Here is a 24860-nt window from a genome sequence, read left to right on the forward strand (position 1 = left end):
TACTCAGGTGAAATTGCGTTACAAATTTTGGGGGTCTTTTTTTCCTTTTACCTCTTAAAAAAATAAAAAGTAAAGGGCAACACCAGCATGTTAGTGTAAAAAATATATTTTTTTACACTAACAGGCTGGTGTAGACCCCATCTTTTCCTTTTCATAAGGGGTAAAAGGAGAAAAAGCCCCCCATAATTTGTAGTGCAATTGCTCCCGAGTATGGAGATACCCCATATGTGGCCCTAAACTGTTTCCTTGAAATATGACAGGGCTCCGAAGTGAGAGAGCGCCATGCGCATTTGAGGACTAAATTAGGGATTGCATAGGGGTGGACATAGGGGTATTGTACGCCAGTGATTCCCAAACAGGGGGCCTCCAGCTGTTGCTAAATTCCCAGCATGCCTGGACAGTCAGTGGCTGTCCAGAAATGCTGGGAGTTGTTGTTTTGCAACAGCTGGAGGCTCCGTTTTGGAAACACTGCCGTACAATACGTTTTTAATTTTTATTGGGGGGACAGTGTAAGGGGGTGTATATGTTGTGTTTTACCCTTTATTATGTGTTAGTGTAGTGTAGTGTTTTTAGGGTACATTCGCACTGGCGGAGGTTTACAGTGAGTTCCCTGCTAGGAGTTTGCGCTCCGGTGAAAAATTTGCCGCAGCTCATACTTGAAGCAGAAAACTTACTGTAAGCCTGCCCGTGTGAATGTACCCTGTATGTTCACATGGGCGGGCAAACCTCCAGCTGTTTCAAAACTACAACTCCCAGCATGTACTGACAGACCGTGCATGCTGGGAGTTGTAGTTTTGCAACAGCTGGAGGCACACTGGTTGGAAAACCTTCAGGTTCTGTTATCTAACTCAATATTTTCCAACCAGTGTGCCTCCAGCTGTTGCAAAACTACAACTCCCAGCATGTACTGATCACCGAAGGGCATGCTGGGAGATGTAGTTATGCAACAGCTGGAGGGATTGCAACTACAACTCCCGGCATGCTGGGATTTGCAGTTTTGCAACATCTGGAGAGCCACAGTATAGAGACCACTGCAAACTGTGGCCCTCGAGATGCTGCAAAACTACAAATCCCAGCTTGCCCAGACAGCAAACAGTTGTGTGGGCATGCTAGGAGTTGTAGTTTTGCAAGATCTGGAGGGCTATAGTTCAGAGACTACCATATAGTGGTCTCAAACTGTAGCCCTCCAGCTGTTGCAAAACTACAACTCCCAGCATGCCCAAACAGCTGTCTGGACATGCTGGGAGTTGTAGTTTTGCAACATCTGGAGTGCTACAGTATAGAGACCACTATATTGTGGTCTCAGACTGCAGCCCTCCAGATGTTGCTTGGCAACTTACCGGCTTCCGTCGGATCCAGGGGGCTTGCTGCACGACATCTCCGACGCCGATCGTCGCCCGCAGCCTCCGCAGATCGGTAAGTGGACTCCGGCGCCGGTCCTCTGTCATTTCCCCGTTCTGCCCCGCCTATTGTGGGTGGGCAGAACGGGGAAAACGAAAGTTAACCCCTGCCACCTCACTCCTATCTCTTCAGGGGGATTGTGGGTGTCTTATACACCCGCGATCCCCCTTATATTCCGGGTCACCATAGACCCGGAATCGTGCAAATCGCAACTGTGAATTCACTTGCGATTTGCGGCAATCGTCGACATGTGGGGGTCCCGGGACCCCCCTCGGCGTTTGCCTGGGACGCCTGCTGAATGATTTCAGCAGGCGTCCGGTTTCGCAACCCGCCCAGCCCGCGCGGCAGGATGCAAAATTCGCTGGGACGTATGAGTACATCCCTGGTCCTTAAGACCCAGGGCGCAGGGACGTACTCATACGTCCGTGGTCCAAAAGGGGTTAAATAAGCAAAATCTAGTAAGCAGTACTTATCCACAGTCATTAGGAATGAATATTCTTATAGAACAGCCGCCATTTTACCAATTTGGGCAAACTTAAAGGGGTACTTCGCCCCTAGACATCTTATCCCCTATCCAAAGCATAGGGGATAAGATATCTGATCGCGGGGGGTCTCGCCGCTGGGGACCCCTGCGATCTCCCTGCTGCACCCGGCATTCGTTTAGAGCATTGGGTGCAGCGCCAGAGGCTCGTGACGTCAAGGTCATGCCCCCTCAATGCAAGTCTATGGGAGGGGGCGTGACGGCCGTCAGGCCCCCTCCCATAGACTGGCATTGAGGGGGGCATGGCCATGAAGTCATGACCGGGAGGTGACCGTGACGTCATGAGCCTCTGCCCCGCATTGCCGGTCATCCGGCACGAAGCGAAGTTCGCTCCGTGCACTGGATGTCTGGGTGGCCACAGCCGAAATCGCAGGGGTCTCCCGGGCGGAGTACCCCTTTAATATAATTCTAAAGATTTTAGGTGGTTATCTGCTTAGAACTTCCCATATACATAACATAAAAGTCAAAATAGTTGATATTAGTCCTTTTGGGCGCCCAACGTCTTTTACATTTTACTCTTACCAATGGCAGACCGAAAATCTGACATCGCCACTTTGGACAAGTGCAAGTGCATTGCTTTGTTAGTTTTAAGTGTGTGTGCGTCATCTGCCAGTTTAGTGTGCCATGATAGGGAAATTGTTTGGAAAAATATTAATATGGACTTATGTGTATGGCCGGCTTTACTGAGGTGGTAGCTGCACGACAATGAATTTTAAATAGTGTAGCAAAGAGAAAATGGCAAAATATATAGTTTTTAGGAAAGGAATATCAGGGACAGTTTGCCTGGGAAACTGATAGTTTACTATTTGCTTTCCCGTGCCATAAAATAAAAGAACACATACTTACCTCCGCCTTCTCCTGCGCTGCAGCTCCCACATCTTTTTTTTTCTGAGCTCATGTGTTGTCCTTCCTTCGTGCTATGATGTCCTGCTCTCAGTTTAGCCAATCACAGAGCATAGTGGGACGTCATCAGAAGAAAGAAGAGCAGGGACCAGAAGATGAGAGAGCTGCAGTACCCGGGAAGCTGGGAAGGTAAGTATGCGTTCTTATATTGCTTTATGGCATGGGGAGGCAGTTAGTAAACTATTTGTTTTCCTGGAAAGCACCTATAATAATTTACAGTTGTAAGAATGCAGTCACCTTGGGGGGTCCTATATACCTGATTGCTGATGTCTTCTTAAAATAGGGGCCCTCAATTGCTGACAGTTCCATGTAGAAGATGGGGAGTGGGGTTAAAACATACTTAAGTTCCCATCATGCATTTTGTAGTGTCCCGGGCACTGTTATGGCAAGTGGCCTGGAGTCAGATCCTTCATCCTATAAGCCGAGAGCTCTGTGTGCTTCCCTGGCTTGTTCTCCTAGATCTGTTACAGCACCAGTGATATCTTAGGGCTGAGTGAAGGGGAAAGGAAAGTGCTCAGTGGACAGAGCTGTGGTCACCAAGCATGAAGGAGCTGCCTCCTGGGTCCTCCAATAGTTGTGCCCAGGACACTATAAGACATCTTTGTTCAGTCTTGCACTGTTCTTGACCAGAATTTTTGTTATGCTTCAACTCATTTCCCTCTGTTTAAAACTGTCAGCAGTTTTGAGTACTTAAAGGAGTTATTTAGGCACCAAAAAAAAAAAAAAAAAGATGAAATGTCGCTTGGGACAGCATGAAAAAAAGACCCTCTCACTGGTTCCCTGCTTGTCGCTCTTCTTCCTGCTTCCTATGCTGTGCATTTAGCAATACGATTGTCTGTTAAAGATAATAGTAACTATTCCAATGGGCGTCGTATATGAGTTCTGAGTTATCTTTTTGGTTCTTCCTACTCCTGAGGCGGACTTTTCTTGGCATCGATGATGGCCTGCCCAGCCAATCACTGAATAAGGCAGAACACCGCTGCAGCTAGTGATTGCCTTATTGGGCCAACACCGATGAGATGAGATGAGTTTGTTCCAGAAGCAGGAAGAAGAGTGAAGAGTGGGGACCGAAAAACATTACGGTGGGAGCACCAAATAGGTGAGTATGCCAGCTAAATGAGCTTCTATTATTAGACTTCTTTATATACATACATACCCGGTATTCTAAACCTGCATATTTATTTAAGTAAAGAGAAAAATACATTTTCATCCCCAGAGGAGCAACGATCAGGTATATTTATTTCCAACAGCTAGTGTGCCCAATCCATAAAAGCTTATTAGGCGACTTAGGCTAGGTTCAGACTGCGGAATCTCCATACGGAAAATTCCAACCATATATTCCAAGTGTGGCCAGCTGACTGAATCAGTGGGCGCTAGGGCCGCGTGGTCATTGCAGTCCCCAATAGACTGCAATGTGTTCCTCGAGGATATCCACCTGAAGAATGAGCAACGCCATTCTTCAGGTGGATATTTTAAAGCGGATTTTCCGTTCACAAATTCCACTTCCAAAATTCTGAAGTGTGAATTTGTGTACGGAAAACCCATTCACTAGGCTTGTACATTTTAGCAAGCAGAACTTCTGCCTGCAATTTCAAAGCGGAATTGCATGCAGAAATTCGGTAGTCTGAACCTATCCTTATAGGTGGGTTTGGTCAAATGTTATCTAATGTGTATAGTAAACTTAAAGGTTTTCTGTAGTGAAACATAACTTATCCCCTATCCAAAGAATAGGGAATAAGTTATAGATCGTAGGGGGTCTGACTGCTGGTACCCCGCGATCACCTGAACGGGGCCCTGGCAGTCTGCTGGAAGGGGGGCGTACCGACCCCCGCATGGAGTGGAGGCTGACACTCCCCCTCCATATATCCCATAGAGATACATGGAGGGGGCGTGTCGGTCGCTGCTTCCTGCAGGAGTTGGATGGCACCTTCCGGCAGACTGCCGAGGCCCCGTTCAGGAGGCTTTTTTGGTTAAGGAATAAGTTATGTTTCACTGCACGACTCCTTTAAAAGAAAAAAAAATGCTAGATGTAGAAAATGCACAAAAAATATCCCAGCATGTATCCCTGTAGTTTCCACTTCTTCTTTAATTTTGTTTTTTCCCTTACAATTGAAACCTCTGTGTGACCCAGCCCTTTCCAGATAAGCCCTTTCCCCCCCCCCCCCCCCCTTCTCCCCCTCTGCCCTTATATCTGGCTGTAAGATACATGTCTGCAGCAGGAGCCTCCCCCCTCTGCCCTGTCTGCAGTAGGAGGAAAAGGTTTAACCTCCACCATTGCATAACCTCTGCCCTCAATTGTTACACAGCCAAAAATGGCACAGACCAGCATGGAATAACCCCTTGTGTTTACTGAGGGATTTCTACACAGCTGTTTGTTTCCGATGTTTGCAGAAAACATCACTAATTTTGAGATTTAATGTTCCGTTAATGTAGAGTCCTAACACTGAAGCTGCCAGGTGAGATTTTAATAACACATAATAGCCACTCTGATAAAATATCATCTACAGAGCAGGTTATAGCAGAGCCTCCTAAAAATTATTCCGCCATAGATCCTCTCTTAGTAATGGAGCTCAGGGAAAAACCTTAACCCCCTTCTCTCCTCATTTCTGTCCCATATTTTTGAGTGTGTCTTGTTAACACCAGACTCCCTCACCTCCCGCTGACCCGCAGTCGGCTCTTCTCTACTTCTCTTCTGCCATCTCCACGTTTGAAGTCTAAGAGAGTATCGTATGGGGTGTTTCTTCCATCCTTCCCTGCTTCCGGGTGGTCTCAGAAGAGCTCGCTAAAACATGTATAGAGTACCGAGGTTAGACAAATATCCTTCAACATTCTCAATTTTAAGTGCTGTAAGAAAAAAAAGAAAATGCAGCACCCGAAATTAAAGGTGATCTCTTTCCTTGATATCATACTTTTAATACAGACAGCGCATTACTTACAATCTTTTACTTCTGCACACTTTTGTCTGTTTCTTGCACAGTTGTGTCTGAAAATTGCTTGATTTCTGGTGTAATCCACTCCTGTGTTCACCGGTGCATTGTAATTCCCTTTGTTCTGCTCCGTCATAGGAGAAGGACAACAAAAATAAAACCGTGGCTGGATCCCCTAAATGCTGGAAACCATTAGCACCTAATGGACCCCCTTGACTTTTAACAGGGTCTGTCTGGTTTATAGCATGGTGTGTGTGATGTCTCTGGACAAACCGCATGCTGCACTATTTTGTCTGCCATTTTTTCGGGAATATGCAGCAGTTTCCCTAATGGGGTATTCCTGGTTTTAAAAAAAAGTATCTTTAATTCTGCTGGGGCCACCATGAAAACACAAATAAAAATAAAAACATACTTACCTCTCTCCCTCGGGTATCCCCCTGTGAAGTCCTACGTTCCCCTTCGAATGCTCCTCTTACTACTTCCGAGACGGACTTGCCTCAACAGTGACTGCCCACTCCGCAAATCTCTGACTGAGACGGGACACTGCTGCGGTCAGTGATTGGCTAAGCGGGCCGTCACTGCCAAGATGTGTTTTTTTTGTTATGTTTTTCATGGTAGCCCCAGCATAATAGGAGATCATTTTTAGAAGTCAGAATACTCTTTTAGGGTGCGTTCACACGTACAGGATCCTGCGCAGATTTGATGCGCAGGATTTGTAACTGCAGATTAGAATCTGTGCTCAGTCATTTAGTTTACATTGAAATCTGCAGCAGAAAATCATGTGCATCAAATCCTGCGCATCAAACCTCGGACTCTGATAAATAGTGTTTCTGGGAAAAAACTTTTAACTCCTTAATGACCAGTCCAGTTTTCATTTTAGTTTTTTCCTTGTTGCCTTTTTAGAGCCATAGCTCTTTTTTTTTTTTTCGGTCTACGGGGCCACATGAGGCTTGTTTTATGTGGGACCAATTGTACTTCGTAATGACATCACTTATTTTACCACAACATTGCTTATACTATGGCAAAGCACTGATCAGTAATATCTACGCTCTGCTTGAGGTAAACTGTTTAACAGATTGACGATTGGTAGCGTGAAGGTAAAGAGATCGGAAACACTGCACTGTACTTCGGAGGTCCCGAGCAGCCCCCTCCCACCCAAACCCACTGACAGCTGTCATTTTTGATGCCACAATCATCATTGATCACAGCATCTAAAGGCAGCTGCGATGCGCTGAGCTCAGTATGAATCACCAAGCCAAGGAAGCAGAAAGAAGACCAGCACCGGAGGATGGGGACGCCGATATCGGCGCAACTGGTGAACGTAGGAAGGTGGGCTTTTATTATTATTTATTTATTTTTTTTAGTTTTTGCAGCTCGAGCACAGGGGAAATGAAAAATGTTTCACCACAGTTCTCCGTTAACCTTTAGATGCAGTGGTGAGTCCCATCTGCTGATAGCAGCCCATACTCACTGGCTATAAAGCAAGTTCGGCTCCTGAGCTCCCTTCATAGACCCCTAGCCGATGTATATGTATGGTGTCGTTCTTAAATTGGTTAAAGGGGTTGTCCCACCATCATTTAAACGTACCCCCTATTCACAGGATAGGGAGTAAGCATATGATCCGACCACTGGGATCCCTGTGACCCGAACTCGGACACAAGGGATCCTTGTTCCAGTGATCATTGGGGGTCCGAGCGCAGATCAGATACTTATAATGTGAATAGGTGCTAGCTTTTTTTCTTAGCATAACCTCTTAAAAAAGACAATTTATTTAATAATTTACATATACAACCTCCATTTTTCCCATCGCAACAATGATGCGCTTGTACATGACAACCGTGTTATCTTCACATCATTTGACCTGCCAGGGAGCAACACCCCCCCCCCAAAAAAAAAAGTACAGTGGTATTGATAAACACATGGGGTTAGACTTTTTTTCGCTAGACTCACATGATGAAGATAATTTCAGTAATAATAATAATTGCGGGGCTCAGATTTGCACAGACTATTGTTTCTTTTCAAGTTTTCCGGACCCTTCTGAAATGTTAAATCCTGTATTAGCATCACAGACAAAATAACAGCATGTCGTATAATAGTGTTTTCATGCCAAACAATCATTGGAGCTTGTGTCTATTTTTTTTTTTTTTAATAAAGTTTCACTGTCTCATCTGAGAGTGTTTAATACAAACTGCTGTCAGAAATACAGTTTTAAAGAAGCCACAAACTATCTAGACCGTAGTGTGTCTCCAACTGAGTTGTGGTTTTGCAACAGTTGGAGGCACATTAGTTGGGAATCACTGATTTAGGTCTTGATAGTTTTTAGGTCTTTTTTTCCTTTTTTTTTTTTACAGTTTTCCTATTTACTGCCTATGCCTGCATTTCTGGTGGGTGAAATAGTTCTAACCTGGGCCATGGGCCTCACAACGTCCTTGTACTTGGGGAAAAAAAGAGTTGATTGGTGTTCCTTTAAAAGAGCCTTAAAAAGGCCCCATTATTGAAAGCGAGTGGTCCCAATAAAAAACTTGAGGGCAATAATGAGGTAGTTGCGGACGGGAGTGGGGGGTCACAGAACATACAGCAGGTCCCGCTAAATCCTGTCCAGTCCCCCAAACCTATGAAATGGCACAAGGGGCTGATAAAATGGCACAAGGGGCTGATAAAATGGCACAAGGGGCTGATAAACTGGCATAAGGGGGTGATGAAATGGCAATAGGGGGTGATAAATTAACACAAGGGGTTAATGAAATGGCACAAAGGGGTGTAAAATTGGCACAAGAAGGTGATGAAATGGCACAAGGGGGTGATGAAATAGCATGGGGGGTAATAATATGGCATGGGGGTTACTATCTCTAAAATTTGTGACAAAATATTTGCGAGAGCAGGCTGGATTGAACATGCGTGCCTTGAGAGCGTGCGGGAGTGGAACACACACCTTGCAGGAGCAGGCAGTACTGGTCAGAAATCCACTGGGGCGGCAGGAGCTGGATTAAGAAAACAGTCCCACCCAGGGCTCTAGTTTACCTTGCTTGTTTATATGGAGAGCAGAGTATGTTCACTTTATGGCGGCTCAATTGAACCAGAGTGATTTGATAGAGGTCGTAGACAAATACAGTCTAAAGGAAGTGATGGCGCACAACCCCTCCTCCAGAGAATAAAGACTGACAGAAGCTGCATATAATTTTATTACCCAACCTTTATTGGAGCCTCCAGAAGTACAGAACAGCTGTCATTAAATCCCCTGTCCTCTAATGATGAGATGGCTCTGCTAACCCAGTCTTAGTCTACACAGTAAAGCTGATAAGGGAGTTGTCCACTATTGTGCAGAACATAAGATACTGGGGGAGATTTATCAAAACCTGTGCAGACGATCAGTGGTGCAGTTGCCTATGACAACTAGAGTGCTTCATTTATTTTTCAGATGCCTTTTTAGAAATTAAAGAAGCAATCCGATTGGTTGCTATGGGCGACTGGTCAACTTTTCCACTGCAGATTTGATAAATTTTCCCCACTGTTTTTTAGTGTGAGAACTGTCATTTTTTCCATTTAAGAACACTAGAATTGGCTTCCCCTTAACAGGATAGGGCTTTTTACAGTAATAATAGATTCTAATGACTTAAAAGCCAAAGCATTAAAACCACATGCCTAATATTGCATATGTATTTATACTCTGGCCTGTCAAGGTGTGGACTTTTCAAGACATCTGAAGAAGTCATGTTGTATTTTCCATTAGATGTTAGCGGTAGACCACTTAAAGGGATACTCCGGTGAAAACCTTTTTTCTTTTAAATCAACTGGTGGCAGAAAGTTAAACATATTTGTAAATTACTTCTAATAAAAAAATCTTAATCCTTCCTGTACTTATTAGCTGCTGAATACTACAGAGGAAATTTTTTTCTTTTTGGAATGCTCTCTGATGACATCACGACCACAGTTCTCTCTGCAGACGTTATTATAATAATAATAATAATGCTTTATTTGTTGTTGTCCTTAGTGGGATTTGAACCCAAGTCCCCAGCACTGCAAGGCAGCAGTGCTAACCACTGAGCCACCATGCTGCCCTTAGCATACATCTGCTATGCATGGTTGCTAAAATGGACAGAGATGTTAGCAGAGAGCACTGTGCTCGTGATGTCATCAGTGTTCCAAAAAGAAAGGAATTTCCTCTGTAGCATTCAGCAGCTAGTAAGTACTGGAAGGATTAAGATTTTTTAATAGAAGTAATTTACAAATATGTTTAACTTTCTGCCACCAGTTGATTTAAAAGAAAAAAGGTTTTCACCGGCGTACCCCTTTAAGCATTGTAAGATAAGACCTGTCGAAAAAACATACCACAGATACTCAGTTATATTGAGATGCAGGGAATTTGAAGGCCAAATCCATTCATAAACGATTTCTGATGTGTGGACAGAGAGAAAACTGAGAGGAGGGGGTTACAGAGCAAGCCTGCAGTGATTGGATGAAGAGACACAGCAAACTCAGGGAGGAAGTGAATGTATGGTGAGTGAGTGAGGGCGGGCTCAGTGCTTGCCTCGGACACAACCCTTCCTGAGCAGTGGATGTCAGAATAAGCGAGCAGCAGAACAGAGGGATGTGTGAGCCAAATGCAGAAGCTAAACACTTAAAAAAGACTTGTAAAAGCATCTACATGACCTAGTTAGTAACATATAGTGTTATTCTTTTTCTGTGATATGACAAGTATGCTATAAAGGGGTACTCTGCTGCTCAGAATTTGGAACAAACGGTTCCCATCGCTGGAACCGGCCCCCGGGAGCTTGTGTAGTCACGCCCCACCCCCTCAATGCAAGTCTATGGAAGGGGGCGTGACATCCGTCACGCCCCCTCCCATAGACTTGCATTCAGGGGGCAGGGCATCACGAGGGGACGGGGCTATGACGTCACAAGCTTCCGATGCCGGCTCCAGCATTGGGAACAGTTTGTTCCAAAACTTGAACAGCGGAGTACCCCTTTAAAGGGGTACTCCGGTGGAAAACTTTTTTTTTTAATTAAATCAACTGGTGCCAGAAAGTTAAACAGATTTGTAAATGACTTCTATTAAAAAATCTTAATCCTTCCAGTACTTATTAGCTGCTGAATACTACAGAGGAAATTATAATTTTTTTTGCAACACAGAGCTCTCTGCTGACATCATGACCACATTGCTCTCTGGTGACATCTCTGTCCATTTTAGGAACTGTCCAGAGCAGCATATGTTTGTTATGGGGATTTTCTCCTACTCTGGACAGTCCTTAAAATGGACAGAGATGTCAGCAGAGAGCTCTGTGTTCCAAAAAGAAAAGAATTTCCTCTGTAGCATTCAGCAGCTAATAAGTACTGGAAGGATTAAGATTATTTTTTTTTCTTTAGAAGTAATTTACAAATCTGTTTAACTTTCTGACACCAGTTGATTTAAAAAAAAATAAAAAATGTTTTCCACCGGAGTACCCCTTTAAGGCTGACAAATGTCTTTAGCGAAATAAATTAGAATAAAGCACCATCTCGGTTCTGTGGAGTGATTTTATTACTATGGCCCCTAAATTATTTTTCTTTAGTCAGTGACAAGGTTCACACCAATTTCGTCAGCGGTCCTCTGGATTTCACAGCCTGCTGACTGAGAGCGAAGCTTCTCTAATTACAATTATTTTCCTCAGGATTCATGTAACTCATAACTCCGGCTTTATCAACTTTAACATCTAATCAGATGAAATCTGCGGCTGCTCGGGGGCCAAACATCCTTCATAGGCTTTGATGTACCTGCTGCTGCACTTCTGAGGGAGAAGTGGTCGCTTTATAGAGCAACCTCATAAAAAAAAAAAAAGTAATAAATAAAAAAGAAAAGATTCATTAAAATATTTCCTTGTCTGCCGAGATGTGCAATCTTTGATTCCAGTTGTTTTTAACTGAAAAGTTTTCTTTTGGATAAATTCTTATTTACTACTTTAACTTTATTTTTTTATAGATTCACTTTGCTATAGGAAAGATGTCCAGCGAAATAAAACTTTTCCCCCTGTCCGCAGGATAGGGGATAAGTGTCTGATCACGCGAGGTCCCAGTGATTGAACCCCCTTGTCCCCTATCTGCAGGATGCAATTTTTTTTTATCGCTAGACTCCATCCACAGACATCTAATCCCTAACCAAAGGATAGGGATAAGATGTCTGATCACAGGGTCCCAGCGGTCGATCTCCGTGCAGCACCCGTGCCGCACCCGGCATTTTAAACAGTGTGTTAAGAATTTTGGGTATCCACGGCTGGAGACGTCATGCCTTGCCCCCTCATGACATCACACCATGCCCCATTCATGTCTATGGCGTCACGTCTCTGGCCACGATAAACCAGCATTCTAAACACACTGTTTAGAAAGCCGGGTGCGGCACAGGTGCTGCATGGAGATTGCGGAGGGTCCCAGCGGGGGAACCCTCACGATCAGACATCTTATCTCAGTGTACAGAGCCCTGCTTGTCCTCAATGTACAGAGCCCTACTTGTCCTCAGTGTACAGAGCCCTGCTTGTCCTCAGTGTACAGAGCCCTGCTTGTCCTCAGTGTGCAGAGCCCTGCTTGTCCTCAGTGTACAGAGCCCTGCTTGTCCTCAGTGTACAGAGCCCTGCTTGTCCTCAGTGTACAGAGCCCTGCTTGTCCTCAGTGTACAGAGCCCTGCTTGTCCTCAGTGTACAGAGCCCTGCTTGTCCTCAGTGTACAGAGCCCTGCTTGTCCTCAGTGTACAGAGCCCTACTTGTCCTCAGTGTACAGAGCCCTGCTTGTCCTCAGTGTACAGAGCCCTGCTTGTCCTCAGTGTACAGAGCCCTGCTTGTCCTCAGTGTACAGAGCCCTGCTTGTCCTTAGTGTACAGAGACCTGCTTGTCCTCGGTGTACAGAGCCCTGCTTGTCCTCAGTGTACAGAGCCCTGCTTGTCCTTAGTGTACAGAGACCTGCTTGTCCTCACTGTACAGAGCCCTGCTTGTCCTCGGTGTACAGGGCCCTGCTTGTCCTTAGTATACAGAGCCCTGCTTGTCCTCCCTCACTTCCTGTATTTGGACTCGCCACAGAGACACACAGACAATAGCTGCAGGGACAAAAATATACATATAATGATATTAGCTACATTATATTAAACATTTTTGTTGACGACAGGTACACTTTAAAACGTAAGATACTGCTAAATTGTGTCATGTGATGGGCACAGAGGAGAAAGTTGTAAATGTAAGGCTCTGTTCACAATGATATCCTAATTTCTATTTTAATGGAAGACATTGCCAGAAGTGCTGGATCGGCTAAACGATGAACACCAACAGTGCTTGGCAGATCCCTTTGACTTATAATGGGGTCCATCAGGTTTTATTGTTATGTCTGTCTCCTTGATGGGAAGAATAGTCCAGCATGTGCTGATAGAACTACCAACAGGTTTTGTGACATAGGGGGAGAAGGAAAAGGGGGCTAAGGAAAAGTTGTCCAGTTGTCCATAGTAACCATTAGATTACTTCTTTTATCCTTCAGAGGCCTTAAAACTAAATAAGCGATCTGATTGGTTGCCATGGGCAACTGGTCGACTTACGGCACGACCGTAACAAAGATAGATTGTTTTCAACACAGGGTGCCTCCAGTTGTTTCACCACTACAACTCCCAGCATGCCCTGAAAGCCAATAGATGTCAGGGCAAGCTGGGAGTTGTAGTGGTGAAACAGCTGGAGGTACACTGTTTAGGAAAACAATCATGGCCTGTATAGATAAAATAAGGGTGTATAGATGAGCTAAGGGCCAAAGACAGTGAAAAAAAAATTTAAGGAGGGGGTTAGGGATAGATGGAGGGGGTTAGGGATAGATGTCTATTGGGCTTTCATTTGTGTCTATTGCGCACTCCCATTCACACTTCTAAATTTCCGCTTGCGGAATTCCGCAAGCAGAAATTCTAAAGTGTGAATGGGAGTGCGGAATCCCATAGAAGTCTATGGGCTTTAATTTGAGACAGAATTCTGCAAGCGGAAATGTGAATAGACCCTAAGGTTGCATTCATACTAAGGGATCTCCAGAAGGAAATATTCCAAATAGAGAATCCGAGAGCGCCCTGCCCTGACTGGATCAGTCGGCACTAGGACCGCACTTTCATTGCCGTCCCCGGTGGCGGAATTCCAGCCACGTCTGACATTCAGTAGTCTCCATTGTGCAGCGGAATCCCTTGCTCAGAAAACAAGCTCGGAAATTCCTCAGTCTTAACTCTACCTTAAAGGGTTTCTCCGGTGCTTAGACATCTTATCCACTATCCAAAGGATAGGGGATAAGATGCCTGATCGTGGGAGTCCCGCCGCTGGGGACCCCCGGGATCTTGCACGCGGCACCCCGTTTGTAATCAGTCCCCTGAGCGTGTTCGCTCCGGGTCTGATTACCGATGACCACAAGGCCGGCAGCGTGTGTTGTCACGCTCCTCCCCCGTGTGACGTCACGCTCCGCCCCTCAATGCAAGCCGTAGGCTTGCATTGAAGGGCGGAGCGTGACGTCACACGGGGGCGGAGACGTGACGTCACATGCCGCCGGCCTCGTGGTCGTCGTTAATCAGACCCGGAGCGAACACGCTCAGGGGACTGATTACAAACGGGGTGCCGCGTGCAAGATCCCGGGGGTCCCCAGCGGCGGGACTCCCGCGATCAGGCATCTTATCCCCTATCCTTTGGATAGGGGATAAGATGTCTAAGCGCAGCACCGGAGAACCCCTTTAAAAGACTAGAAACCCTTCGAACTGACTGCTAGTTGAGGAAAGGTAAAAAGGTATTGTTAATATGAAATGAAATGTCATTTTCTGGGTGAATAAACCTTCAACCTGTTCAGATCCTCCTGATCTCATATTGTTTTATGTTTGTTTCATAGTCTCTCCCTGGAATTACAGATCGAATGGAATTCATGGTTCATCTCCGGTCGCAATAGGACCTGAAAATACAGACATTTCCGGAACAAATGAAGGTCAGACTTCCCTTTTCTATGATTAAATAATAAGAGCCAATCATCTGCATTCACAGAACTAATTCTTTACATTATTGAAAGATGACATTTCTTTTATATGCAAAATTCATGGATGTTTTTATCCACGCTCGGCAGACTGATACCTTTACATATTTATTTTACTGCTAAAAATTTCATAGCTGTAACATTAATACCGTCATTTGTTAACTGTGATTGTAAAACTACTTTACAGGTCAGATCAGATTTATTAATGGTCCTTGGGGAGCCGGCAGATCCTCTTGTCTTTTCATCTTTATAGTTACTTTCCATATGGTTTTAAGTTTTTATCTTTAACATACTTTTTAAGGATTTTTGGTGTTTTTTTTTCTAATTTTCCATTTTATATCCACTATCTATATTTATTTTAAATTAATTCAAAAATCTAACAGTTTCCATTCCAGCCACTTGGCTTGAAACAAAGCTGGGACTTCTTATTCTGTACAGATGACTTCCCAGCAGTGTCCTTCTTATCATTACAGACAGGATTAGGGCTACGGAATTTCATGTGCAGCAGGAAATCAATGAGCACTAGTCTAGGTGCACACGAACATGCGCCTTCTCCATTGACGGCAATGCAGTTCACACTGAATTCCGCTGTCTAATCACTTGGCCACGGTCCCTATTGACTGCAGCATCTGAATGGCTATTGAGTTTATCTTTGAGCACAGAGTCAGCTGACCTCTGTTGTGTACAGATCAGGCTTAGGTCCTAAACTGCTCCCTTCATTCCCTACCATAAATACACCAAGAGATAAGGAAGTAAGGACCCATAGAGTGTTTGGACCCAAAGAGTGAGATTAGTATATAAATTAAAGGAGATGTCCGGTGCTCACTTTTCTTATTTTATCCGTTCCGGGCTGAAAAATAAAAGAAAACAAATTTTCTCTTATCTGCCTAGGCTCCCCCGGTGCTTCAGTACAGGTGTTCGGTCCCCGGGCTGTTTTCTTCTTACTTCCTGTTAGCCTGGCACGTCACACCGAGCTTCAGCCTATCACCGGCCGCAGTGATGTCCCGCCTCTGCCAGTGATAGGCTGAAGCTCTGTGTGACGTGCCGGGCTAACAGGAAGTAAGAAGAATACAGCCCGGACCGAACACCTGTACCGGAGCACCGGGGGAGCGTAGGCAGGCAAGAGAAAGCTTATTTTCTTTTTTTTTTTGCAGCCCGGAACGGATACAATAAGAAAAGTGAGCACCGGATATGTCCTTTAACTGCTCACCCTGGGCGGTTGTGTAATCACATACACAACAACGGAAATGGAGTATAGAATAGGTCGTCTGCTGCCCCCCGGAACATATACGGCAATGGATTCAGGAGAACCCGGCTCACGGTGCTGTTCGACCAGACAGATAAGTCGGCTAAAAGAGGATTTATTGACCAGAATGCAACGCGTTTCGCTGCGCAGCGAAACGTGTTACATTCTAGTCAATAAATCCTCTTTTAGCCAACTTATCTGTCTGGTCGATCAGCGCCATGAGCCGGGTTCTCCTGAAGCCAAGTATCCATAAATACACCAAAGATGGCACTAAGGAGTAAAATATGTTATCCAGCCAAAGGATAGGGGATAAGATGTCTGATCGTGGGGGGGCCCGCCGCTGGGACCCCCCGCGATCTCTGTGCAGCACCCTCATTCTATGCGAGGCTGCATCTCCAGTCTCGGAAAGCTCTTTGTTTTCGGGACTGAGGACGTGACGTCATTCCACACCCCTCGTGACGTCACGTCACGCCCCCTCAATTCATGTCTATGGGAGGGGGCGTGACGGCCGACACGCCCCCTCCCATAGACATAAATGGAGGAGGCGTGATGTGACGTCAGGAGGGGGCGTGGCGTTACATCATGTCCCCAGTCCCGGAAACAAAGAGCTTTCCGAGACTGGAGACGCAGCCCCACATAGAATGCAGGTGCTGCTCTTTGGCCGGATAATCCCTTTAATAGAATTCAGTTAGGAAATTTTAAAGGGGAAGTGCAGTGTGGGACAATTTATCCCTTAGCCAAAGAATAGGGGATTAGTGTCTGATAGACACTCTCCTGCCCGCAACTCAGCTCTCATACACAAAGCGATTTCCGCTCAGTACAAGGAGACTGTTACCCCCGCACGAAGGTGTGGTCAACACACCCCCTCTATGCATCTGTATGGGAGGGCTGGAGATACATAAACGCTGTACCTCCAGCTCTCCCATAGAGATGTATAGAGGGGCCCTGTTAGCCACAGCTTTGTGCTGGAATCGACACTGCTCCTCTCATGGGGAGAGCCAGGGTGCCATGCAGGAGATTGTGGGGGGTCCCAGCGGTCGACCCCCCTGCAGTCAGACACTTATCCACTATTCTTTGGATAGGGGATAAATTGTTATACACTGCCGTACTCCTTTAACTTAGATAACAGAACATCTAGAAAAATATTTATTAATAATATAAATGAAATAATATTATATATATGTTTATATGTGGTTTTTTTTAAAGAGGAAAATGCTCAAGTAAGCGAGAATTTTATTAATACAGCCGCCTGACGCTGACTTGTTTTGGAGATTGATTAAGAATAAAGCTGTTTATGGACAATTTATGTCTCCGTCCAGGAACACTATAAACTCCATTAACTCTTAGCCGTTTCTTAATTTTAGTTTTCATTCATCTGCATGAAATATATAGACTTTTCATGTGCTAAAAAAAAAAAAAAATAAGGCAATAAACTGGCGCTGCAGGCAAGAATTATACCGAGCCGTGACATCATATTTGCTTACGGAGACACTTTCCTCCCGTCTGTAGCAGCGGGATAGTGTCTGCTGTTCATTTCATTGGAGAGGTTACTCGTCTCATTTCTCAGCCCACTTTACTGCGGGACCTCAGGTCACGATCTGGTTCTTTGCTGGTAGAAGCGATATACTGCGTGTCTGGGAGCAGGACGGAGAATCCTTTCACCTGCTGATAGAACAGAGCATCTTATTTTTCCACCTTCTGCTTTTCTCGTTCCTTTGATTTATTTGCCTATTTACCTTCTAAGCACATGTACAGGGAACTCATTTGAGCTGCAGGTTTTGCTGCTGCCGGTTGAAATCCACAAGATACTTAGACATATGATATCTACAGTAACAAAAAAAGGACGTCCAACAACTTCTAGATGTAAAATAGTTTCTGCCTCAACCGTTGATTTTCCGGAGGCTGGAGAGCAGCAGTGAGCAGACATCTTTGTGCCTATTCATCCAGCTCTAAACAAGAGCACTGAACCCGCAAAATTCAGGTCCCTCTGATATACTGGCTGCTACAGTCCCTGAGTTATGTACCATTGCACCAACAATCCCTTGGGACATGTAAGCTGGGCTGCTGTGCCTTGATCAATGATGGAGTCATTCACTAGGGGTTTGGCTGTGTTCTCCTAAATGCAAACATAGTTTTGGGAATACAACCCTATTGGCCATCTTTCCAGACTAGGATACCACTCTTCCATTATAGGGCTGGGCGGTATACCGGTCCATACCGAATACCGAAACTTTTGTGCTGCACGATATGAATTTTAACCCATACCGCAATACCGGTTTGGCCCCTCCTCCTCGAGAATGAATGAATCAGCCCAGCGCTGCGCTGCCCCCACATCGAGGAACTACTCACATGTCACCAGCGAGCTCTGCCCCCCCCCCCCCCCCCCAATTAATTATCAGCCCAATACTCACATGTCATACAGTTATATATACCGTGGAACCGGCAAAAGTTACAAAAATACCGCGATTCACACATTTGGTCATACCGCCCAGCCCTATTCCATTATGCCATTCTTTATTAAAGGGGTATTCTACCCCTAGACATCTTATCCCCTATCCAAAGGAATTAGTTTGGATTCATGTCTATGGCAGGAAGATATACCCACGGTTTCTGTGTCCCCCAACGAAGCCGAATGAGAAAAGTAGATTTTTTTTATACTTACTGTAAAATCTCTTTCTCAGAGGATCCATTGGGGGACACAGCACCCACCCCATTGGTTATTGGTTTATTGACCTGAGGGTCGATTGCCTGTCAGTTGGTCCGGTTGTTTTTGTCTAGGCCTTACTCGGACTTCTGTTGTTTTTTTCGGTTCCCTCCTACTGCTTTGGGATTTAACTGATTAGCTCAGAGTCAGTGTCGGCGGGGTATATCCTGCCAGAAGGGGCCGACTTCTTTTTTGTTAATGCCTAGTGTCAGCCTCCTAGTGGCAGCAAGATATACTTTATAAAGGTAAATTGTCTGATCGCAGGGGTCCCGGCACTCGGGAATCTCCGCGCAGTACCCCGGCATTCTAAACAGTATGTTTAGAACGCGGAGTTCCCGCAACGGGAGATGTGACGTCACACCATGCCCCCTCCATTCATGTCTATGGGAGGGGGCGTGACTGCAGTCACACCCCCTCCCATAGACACGAATGGAGGGGGCGTGGCGTGACTTGACCCCACACCTACTCGTGACTTCGCGTGACGCCCCCTCTGTTCATCCAATTCTCTCGCCGCAGGAACCCAGCATTCTAAACATACTTTGGAAAGAGGATAAGATCTCTTGGGGCGGAGTACCTCTTTAAAGACTAGGTTATAGATACAGTAGCCTACATTTATTAAAGCAGCACTTTGGGATTTTTTTTTTTTTTTTTTTACTATTATATAGCATAGGTTATTATTAGAGAATAATGATGAGGTTCTGGTGTAGGTTCCTGTGTAAGATGAGGTAGGCAAGTTCGGCTCCATGCTGAATGTAATTCACTGAAATGATTTCCTAATGCTGCCTGCATTTCCCATCAATCCTATGGCTTTGCAGAGAGAGGGTGTGGAGTTTGATCACTGCACCTGGTCATCTGATTAGGCTTCTGGTGCTGGAGTTCACTCTGGTTGAGGGATTAGACTTCTCAGTGGGTTGAGGTCAGTTCACATTTTGCAAAAGTGATTTGACAAATAATTACAATTGAGGTGTTTTTTGAGTTTTTACTGCACCTTGATTTTTTTCAGCTGAGAGCTAGCCGGATCTCCAGAACTGCAGCCAAATTATCCCACTGCCCACTGACTGCTGAGACTGGCCGCAGTGGTGGTCCACCTCATTTGGTAAATGGCTGAGTGGGCAATCACTGACGATACTAGTATGTCTTGGAAGGTGGGGGCCAGAGTGCCTAGTGGGAATACTTGGGTGCCGTTCTGCTCTTCTATCATTAAATATAATCTATGATCTTGGTGTCACTGGTTCCTATTTGTTGGCTGTACCTGGTATTGCAGCTTGTTTCAGTCAAGTGAAGTCCCAAAAAACATTTTTATATAATACATTAGCATTAAAGGGATTTTTTTTTTTACTGGAATACCCCTTTAAACATTGATGCTTCACCCACTCCATGCTGACAACCCTTACTCTATAGTGACCACACCTGCTTCATGGTGACTACACCTACCCTATAGTAATCACACCTACCTTATGGTGATTACACCTACCCCAAGGTGACCACACCTACCCCATGGTGACCACACCTACACAATACACAAGGTAAAAGTGCAGGTAAACTGATTTAAAATTAGGTTTAACTTATCCGGATTTGTGGTCTAGTTTCAGAAACCCGTTCATAGCCGGCATTGCTAATATAATCGCTGGCTTTGAACATTGGAGATGGGACAATTAAACCGGCAATTAACATTTTAGCAATGGCGGCTAATAACAGGTTTATCTCTAGAATGGCACTGTGGATCCATGGAAGTTTTACCTTATTTTACTCCAAGAAATGCAAAAACATGCAAAAATCCTACATAAAATAGAGTATCAGTCAATACTCTAACATTATGAGCCCACAAAACAGTGGCTTAATATAGTAAAACGACAAAACCCCTATACTGCGTAGGAACGCCTAAAGTATAGACTCCAATATATAGAACACCAAAGAGAAACGGAGCTACTCAAATTACAGTGCAAAAATAATAGAAATCTTTATTGTATACAAATCAAAAGATAAAAACCGTGCATGATTAAAATTGGGAGGAAAACGACACAGAATAGGTAGCAAACCTGGGACATATCATTGTGCCAGAACATAAGAGGCAAACATTACAGTGTTGGTATGTAGATAGATGGTAATAATAACTGCTGGAGTCGCTCAAATATAGTAAACACAGTCGAAATGTAAATTCAAGAAGAAAAGGAAAACATCGGCGACTCACCAATTCAGCTGAATGTATTCTTCTTTATTGAAGTATACTCACATACACATATTAGATGGAAGAGGGTAGTGAGGGGACAGTGATGAGCGACCGAGCTCCGTTTCGCTCGACTGGTGTGCTTCCTTCGGCCAAAATGTGTATGTGAGTATACTTCAATAAAGAAGAATACATTCAGCTGAATTGGTGAGTCACCAATGTTTTCCTTTTCTTCTTGAATATGTATGAACATTGCTATCTACATCAGAGCACCACTTCCAGCTTACCCAGCTACATCTAAATCCAGCATTTATTCCTGTACTTCCATCGCTTTACGCAGTGCCGCGTTACTCTCTATTGTGAACAGTCGAAATGTAAGACTGGGAAACTTAATAAAGTGCAAGGGCAAAAACTAGATGCATATAAGGTGCGAATACAGCAGTACCGGTGTGTAGATACAGTGATACACAGGGCACCCCGCTTAATGCATCCCACAAGGATATTGTAGCTGCTACAAGTCCCAGGATGCCGCCACCCCTACACGTGTTTCGATCTGCCAACCTTCGTCCACTGAGGGGGCATGGCCGTGACGTCACAAGCCTCCGCCCCGCATCGCCAGTCATCCGGCACGGAGCGAAGTTCATTCCATGCACCGGATGTCTGAGGTGCCGCAGAGGCACAACCCCTGCGATCAGACTTTTTATCCCCTATCCTTTGGATAGGGGATAAGATGTTTAAGGGAGGAGTACCAATTTAAATTCCTCTTTGTGCTGTTACATATGTGATATGGCGCCTCCTTGTGTTCCCCTTCAGAATGTCCACATTTACTATTGCACAGACTTATCTTTTGCTCCCCAGTTTGTGGATTTTAGGGGCCAAAACATAACTACTTGCTAAACGTTTATTGCAGTTATTGATGCCCTTATTGAAATTGGCCTTCTCTCCCGACTAGATGTCCTTCAGTTCTCTACAGTAGATCACATTTTATTCAGTGGTTTCTGTATAATTCTATAGCTAATACACTCTATTGCATGACTATACTTTCCTAATACTAAACCACCACTGTTTTTTGGTTTAGGATTCACAATGGAATTAAAGACAGAAAACCCAGATCTGTGCGAGCCTGAACTGGAAGTACAGAAGCCGAGCAATGAAGAGGCAAACACCTCCTCCTTCTATTCTACTCCAAACCCCGTACTGGACAAATATATTCTGGACAATGGGAAGGTAAAGTAGTGACTGGGAAAGGTGTTAAAAATGGTAGAATAGGGTCCTCATACTAGTTGAAATGGGAGAATAGGGTCTGTTATACTGGTTGGAATGGAAGAATATGGTCCCTTTATGCTATTTGGAATAAGATAATATGGTTCCTTATACAGTGACCCCCCGACCTACGATTGCCCCGACAAATGATCAAATCGACATACGATGGCCTCTCAGAGGCCATCGCATGTCGATGTCAGCATCGACATACGATGCTTTTTTATGTCGGGGCCATCGCATTAAGTGCTATCCGGCAGCGCAAAATGCTTAAGCTGCTGCCGGATAGCAGCTTAATGTTCCCCGTGTGGTGTGGTAAGTATTACTTACCCCTCCACGATGCTCCGGGGTGCCCTCCGGGTCCAGCGCTGGTCTTCCGGTGTCTTCTCGGCCCTCTCCGATGACGTCAATACGTCAATCCCAATAGGAATTGCGTACGCAGCGGCGTAATGACGTCGCTACGCAGGCTCAGTAAGGCCTTGTGGAAGACAGCGGAGGACCTGAGAAAACAGCAGAGGACCGGAGAAGACAGCGGAGGACCGGAGATGACCAGGAGAGCCCAGCGGAGGCCCGGGGTCCCCATCGGGAGCGGCGGGGACACCATCGCGAGCGGCGGGGACAGGTGAGTACAGCTTCCTATACTTTACATTGCACGAATCCCTCAACATACGATGGATTCGACAAACGATGGCTCGTTTGGAACGAATTACCATTGTCTGTTGAGGGACCACTGTACTAGTTGGAATTAAATAATAGGGTTGGTTCCTAATACTAGTAAAAGGGGGTCCTAATGTTTATGTTACTGGAAAACCTCTTGATACTGGGACCCCTACTAATTACTAGGATTCTCTTCTGAGTGCCCTGCCCTCCTTTTCTTAGCTTGGACCGGCATTTACAGCCATTAATTTATAAGACAGCTGTATATATTTTTGTCTTCTGAATACAGACATTATATTAATGACAGTCCTTTATCCCCCCCCTTACATATAGGTTCATCTGGGGAGCGGTGTATGGGTGAACGAGGAGAAATGGCACCAGCTGCAAGCAACGCAAGGAGATTCCAAGTACACAAAGAATCTGGCTGTCATGATCTGGGGCACAGATGTCCTGAAGAACCGAAGCGTCACCGGCGTGGCAACAAAGAAGAAAAAGGATGCGAGTCCCAAACCTCCTCTGTCGCCTCACAAACTAAGTGTTATTAGAGGTAGACTGTGTTTCTACTTTCCTGCCCATCATGTGTCGTTCTAAGCATCATTCGTTTTCATTACCTTGATTCTTAGGTCCAGGAAAAAAATCTACAATTGTCAGATGTTCAGAGCCCGGCACCTGCCAGTGACTTGTCTCCACAGGAAGACGCTAAACTGAAGCTGGAAACATTAAGAGATGGGGACAATGACGCTTATTACTGTTTTCTCTTCAGTTTAATGGCTTTTTACACAGGAAGAGCCTTGGGCGGGAGTTACCATACAGTCTAAGTAACATTCAACTTGTTATGCTCACAGCCATACTGATATGTTTTTATTTATTTTCATCATGTTTGCACTTTTTTAATGGGAGACTTTTTTTAACCTTCTTATTTTTGTCCCACTGTAGGACTTGGCTTTGCGATTTTCTGATCGGTCATATACCTGTATTGCTAAGTATTATTGCCAGCTTTTGTTTTGCTAACAGGCAATCTATTAGGCTCTTACTTAGACATGGCCTAGTAGGCAAATGCACAGACACAGGAGCCTTTGTTAGGCACCCACCTGACATGGCAACCCACTGGCAATCCACACAATTGTGGGGGTGCCGAATGGGTTACAGAGCAATCCTCTTCTTTTAGTTAAACTGCTTAGAGGCAGTGGTGCTTATTGACTGTGGCATCTAAATAGTTAAATTGCCAGAGTTGGAGTTAGCTTTGATCTCTGTTATTGTAGCAGCTACAGCTGATACCCTCTGCGGATGGCAGGGTCACAGTTCTTGAGCCAGTGCTATATACATGACATAGCTGTATGTCAGGCTGCACTCACAAAGGCACTCACAAATCTCAATTTATAGTTATGTGGTTGGACAGAACTGATACCATAATATACTTAGTGTAGAGACTGTGACTCATTGCAGGAGACAAGCTCCATTATAGTCTCCTGGAAAGAGTGGGAGTAATTGCCAAGCCGTAGACTTAAGTGCGCTACCTCAGTCTTCACCCGGCTATAGCTAGGCATCGGTGGGGGTCTCTGCACTGAGACCCTGATCAATCCAAACTTTTGACATGTCTTCCAGACATGGCAAAAGTTTTTTTTCTAAATTACGGTTATGTTTTCTGAGGTATTCTGAGTTTTATTTTTTAAATTTTGTTTTCCTATTTTCAACCTAAAGAAAAACATTTAAAAAAAACATAGAATCAAAAAATAAAATACAAACCTACCTTCCTTGCTCTCACCACAGCCATTATGCTGTTGCACATGTCTGGGGTTAGCACATTTACTGCATCGGGGTGTCCCACCTCAACCACTGATTGGCTGAGCGGGGACAGACCTTATCACAGCAAGCGAGAGCAATGAGATCAGCTTCACAAAAATGGCAGCAGTGGGAGCAAGGAAGGTAAGTATATATTTTTTTCTGTTTCACCCCTTACCTCTTTAAAGTAAATGAATGCCAATGCTATTTATTACAGCTGTTTTATGCAGCTTTTCTCTTCCTGAGGACCTGTAACCTGTGTTCTTCCTTTCATTCAG

The 24860-nt window shown here is 44.8% G+C and overlaps 1 protein-coding gene across 9 annotated transcripts in view; it reads left to right on the forward strand.

Annotated features, from left to right (window-relative positions):
• Window positions 1-24860, forward strand: part of LOC130283237 (cytosolic carboxypeptidase 6-like) — a 1802518-nt gene that overhangs the window by 1247610 nt on the left and 530048 nt on the right. For 6 of the 9 annotated variants that reach the window (XM_056532453.1, XM_056532454.1, XM_056532455.1 and 3 more), the window contains 3 exons: window positions 14629-14721; window positions 21962-22110; window positions 23134-23347. The exons of 2 other annotated variants lie outside the window; for them this stretch is intronic. In XM_056532453.1, coding sequence (XP_056388428.1) covers window positions 14629-14721; window positions 21962-22110; window positions 23134-23347 — 456 coding nt within the window. Of the gene's footprint in view, window positions 1-14628; window positions 14722-21961; window positions 22111-23133; window positions 23348-23423; window positions 24854-24860 lie in introns of those variants that run through there. One more of the 9 variants, XM_056532457.1, reaches the window with a different exon arrangement.

The sequence above is a fragment of the Hyla sarda genome, chromosome 7 (genome assembly GCF_029499605.1).
Source record: "Hyla sarda isolate aHylSar1 chromosome 7, aHylSar1.hap1, whole genome shotgun sequence".
In the NCBI taxonomy this organism is placed as follows: domain Eukaryota; kingdom Metazoa; phylum Chordata; class Amphibia; order Anura; family Hylidae; genus Hyla; species Hyla sarda.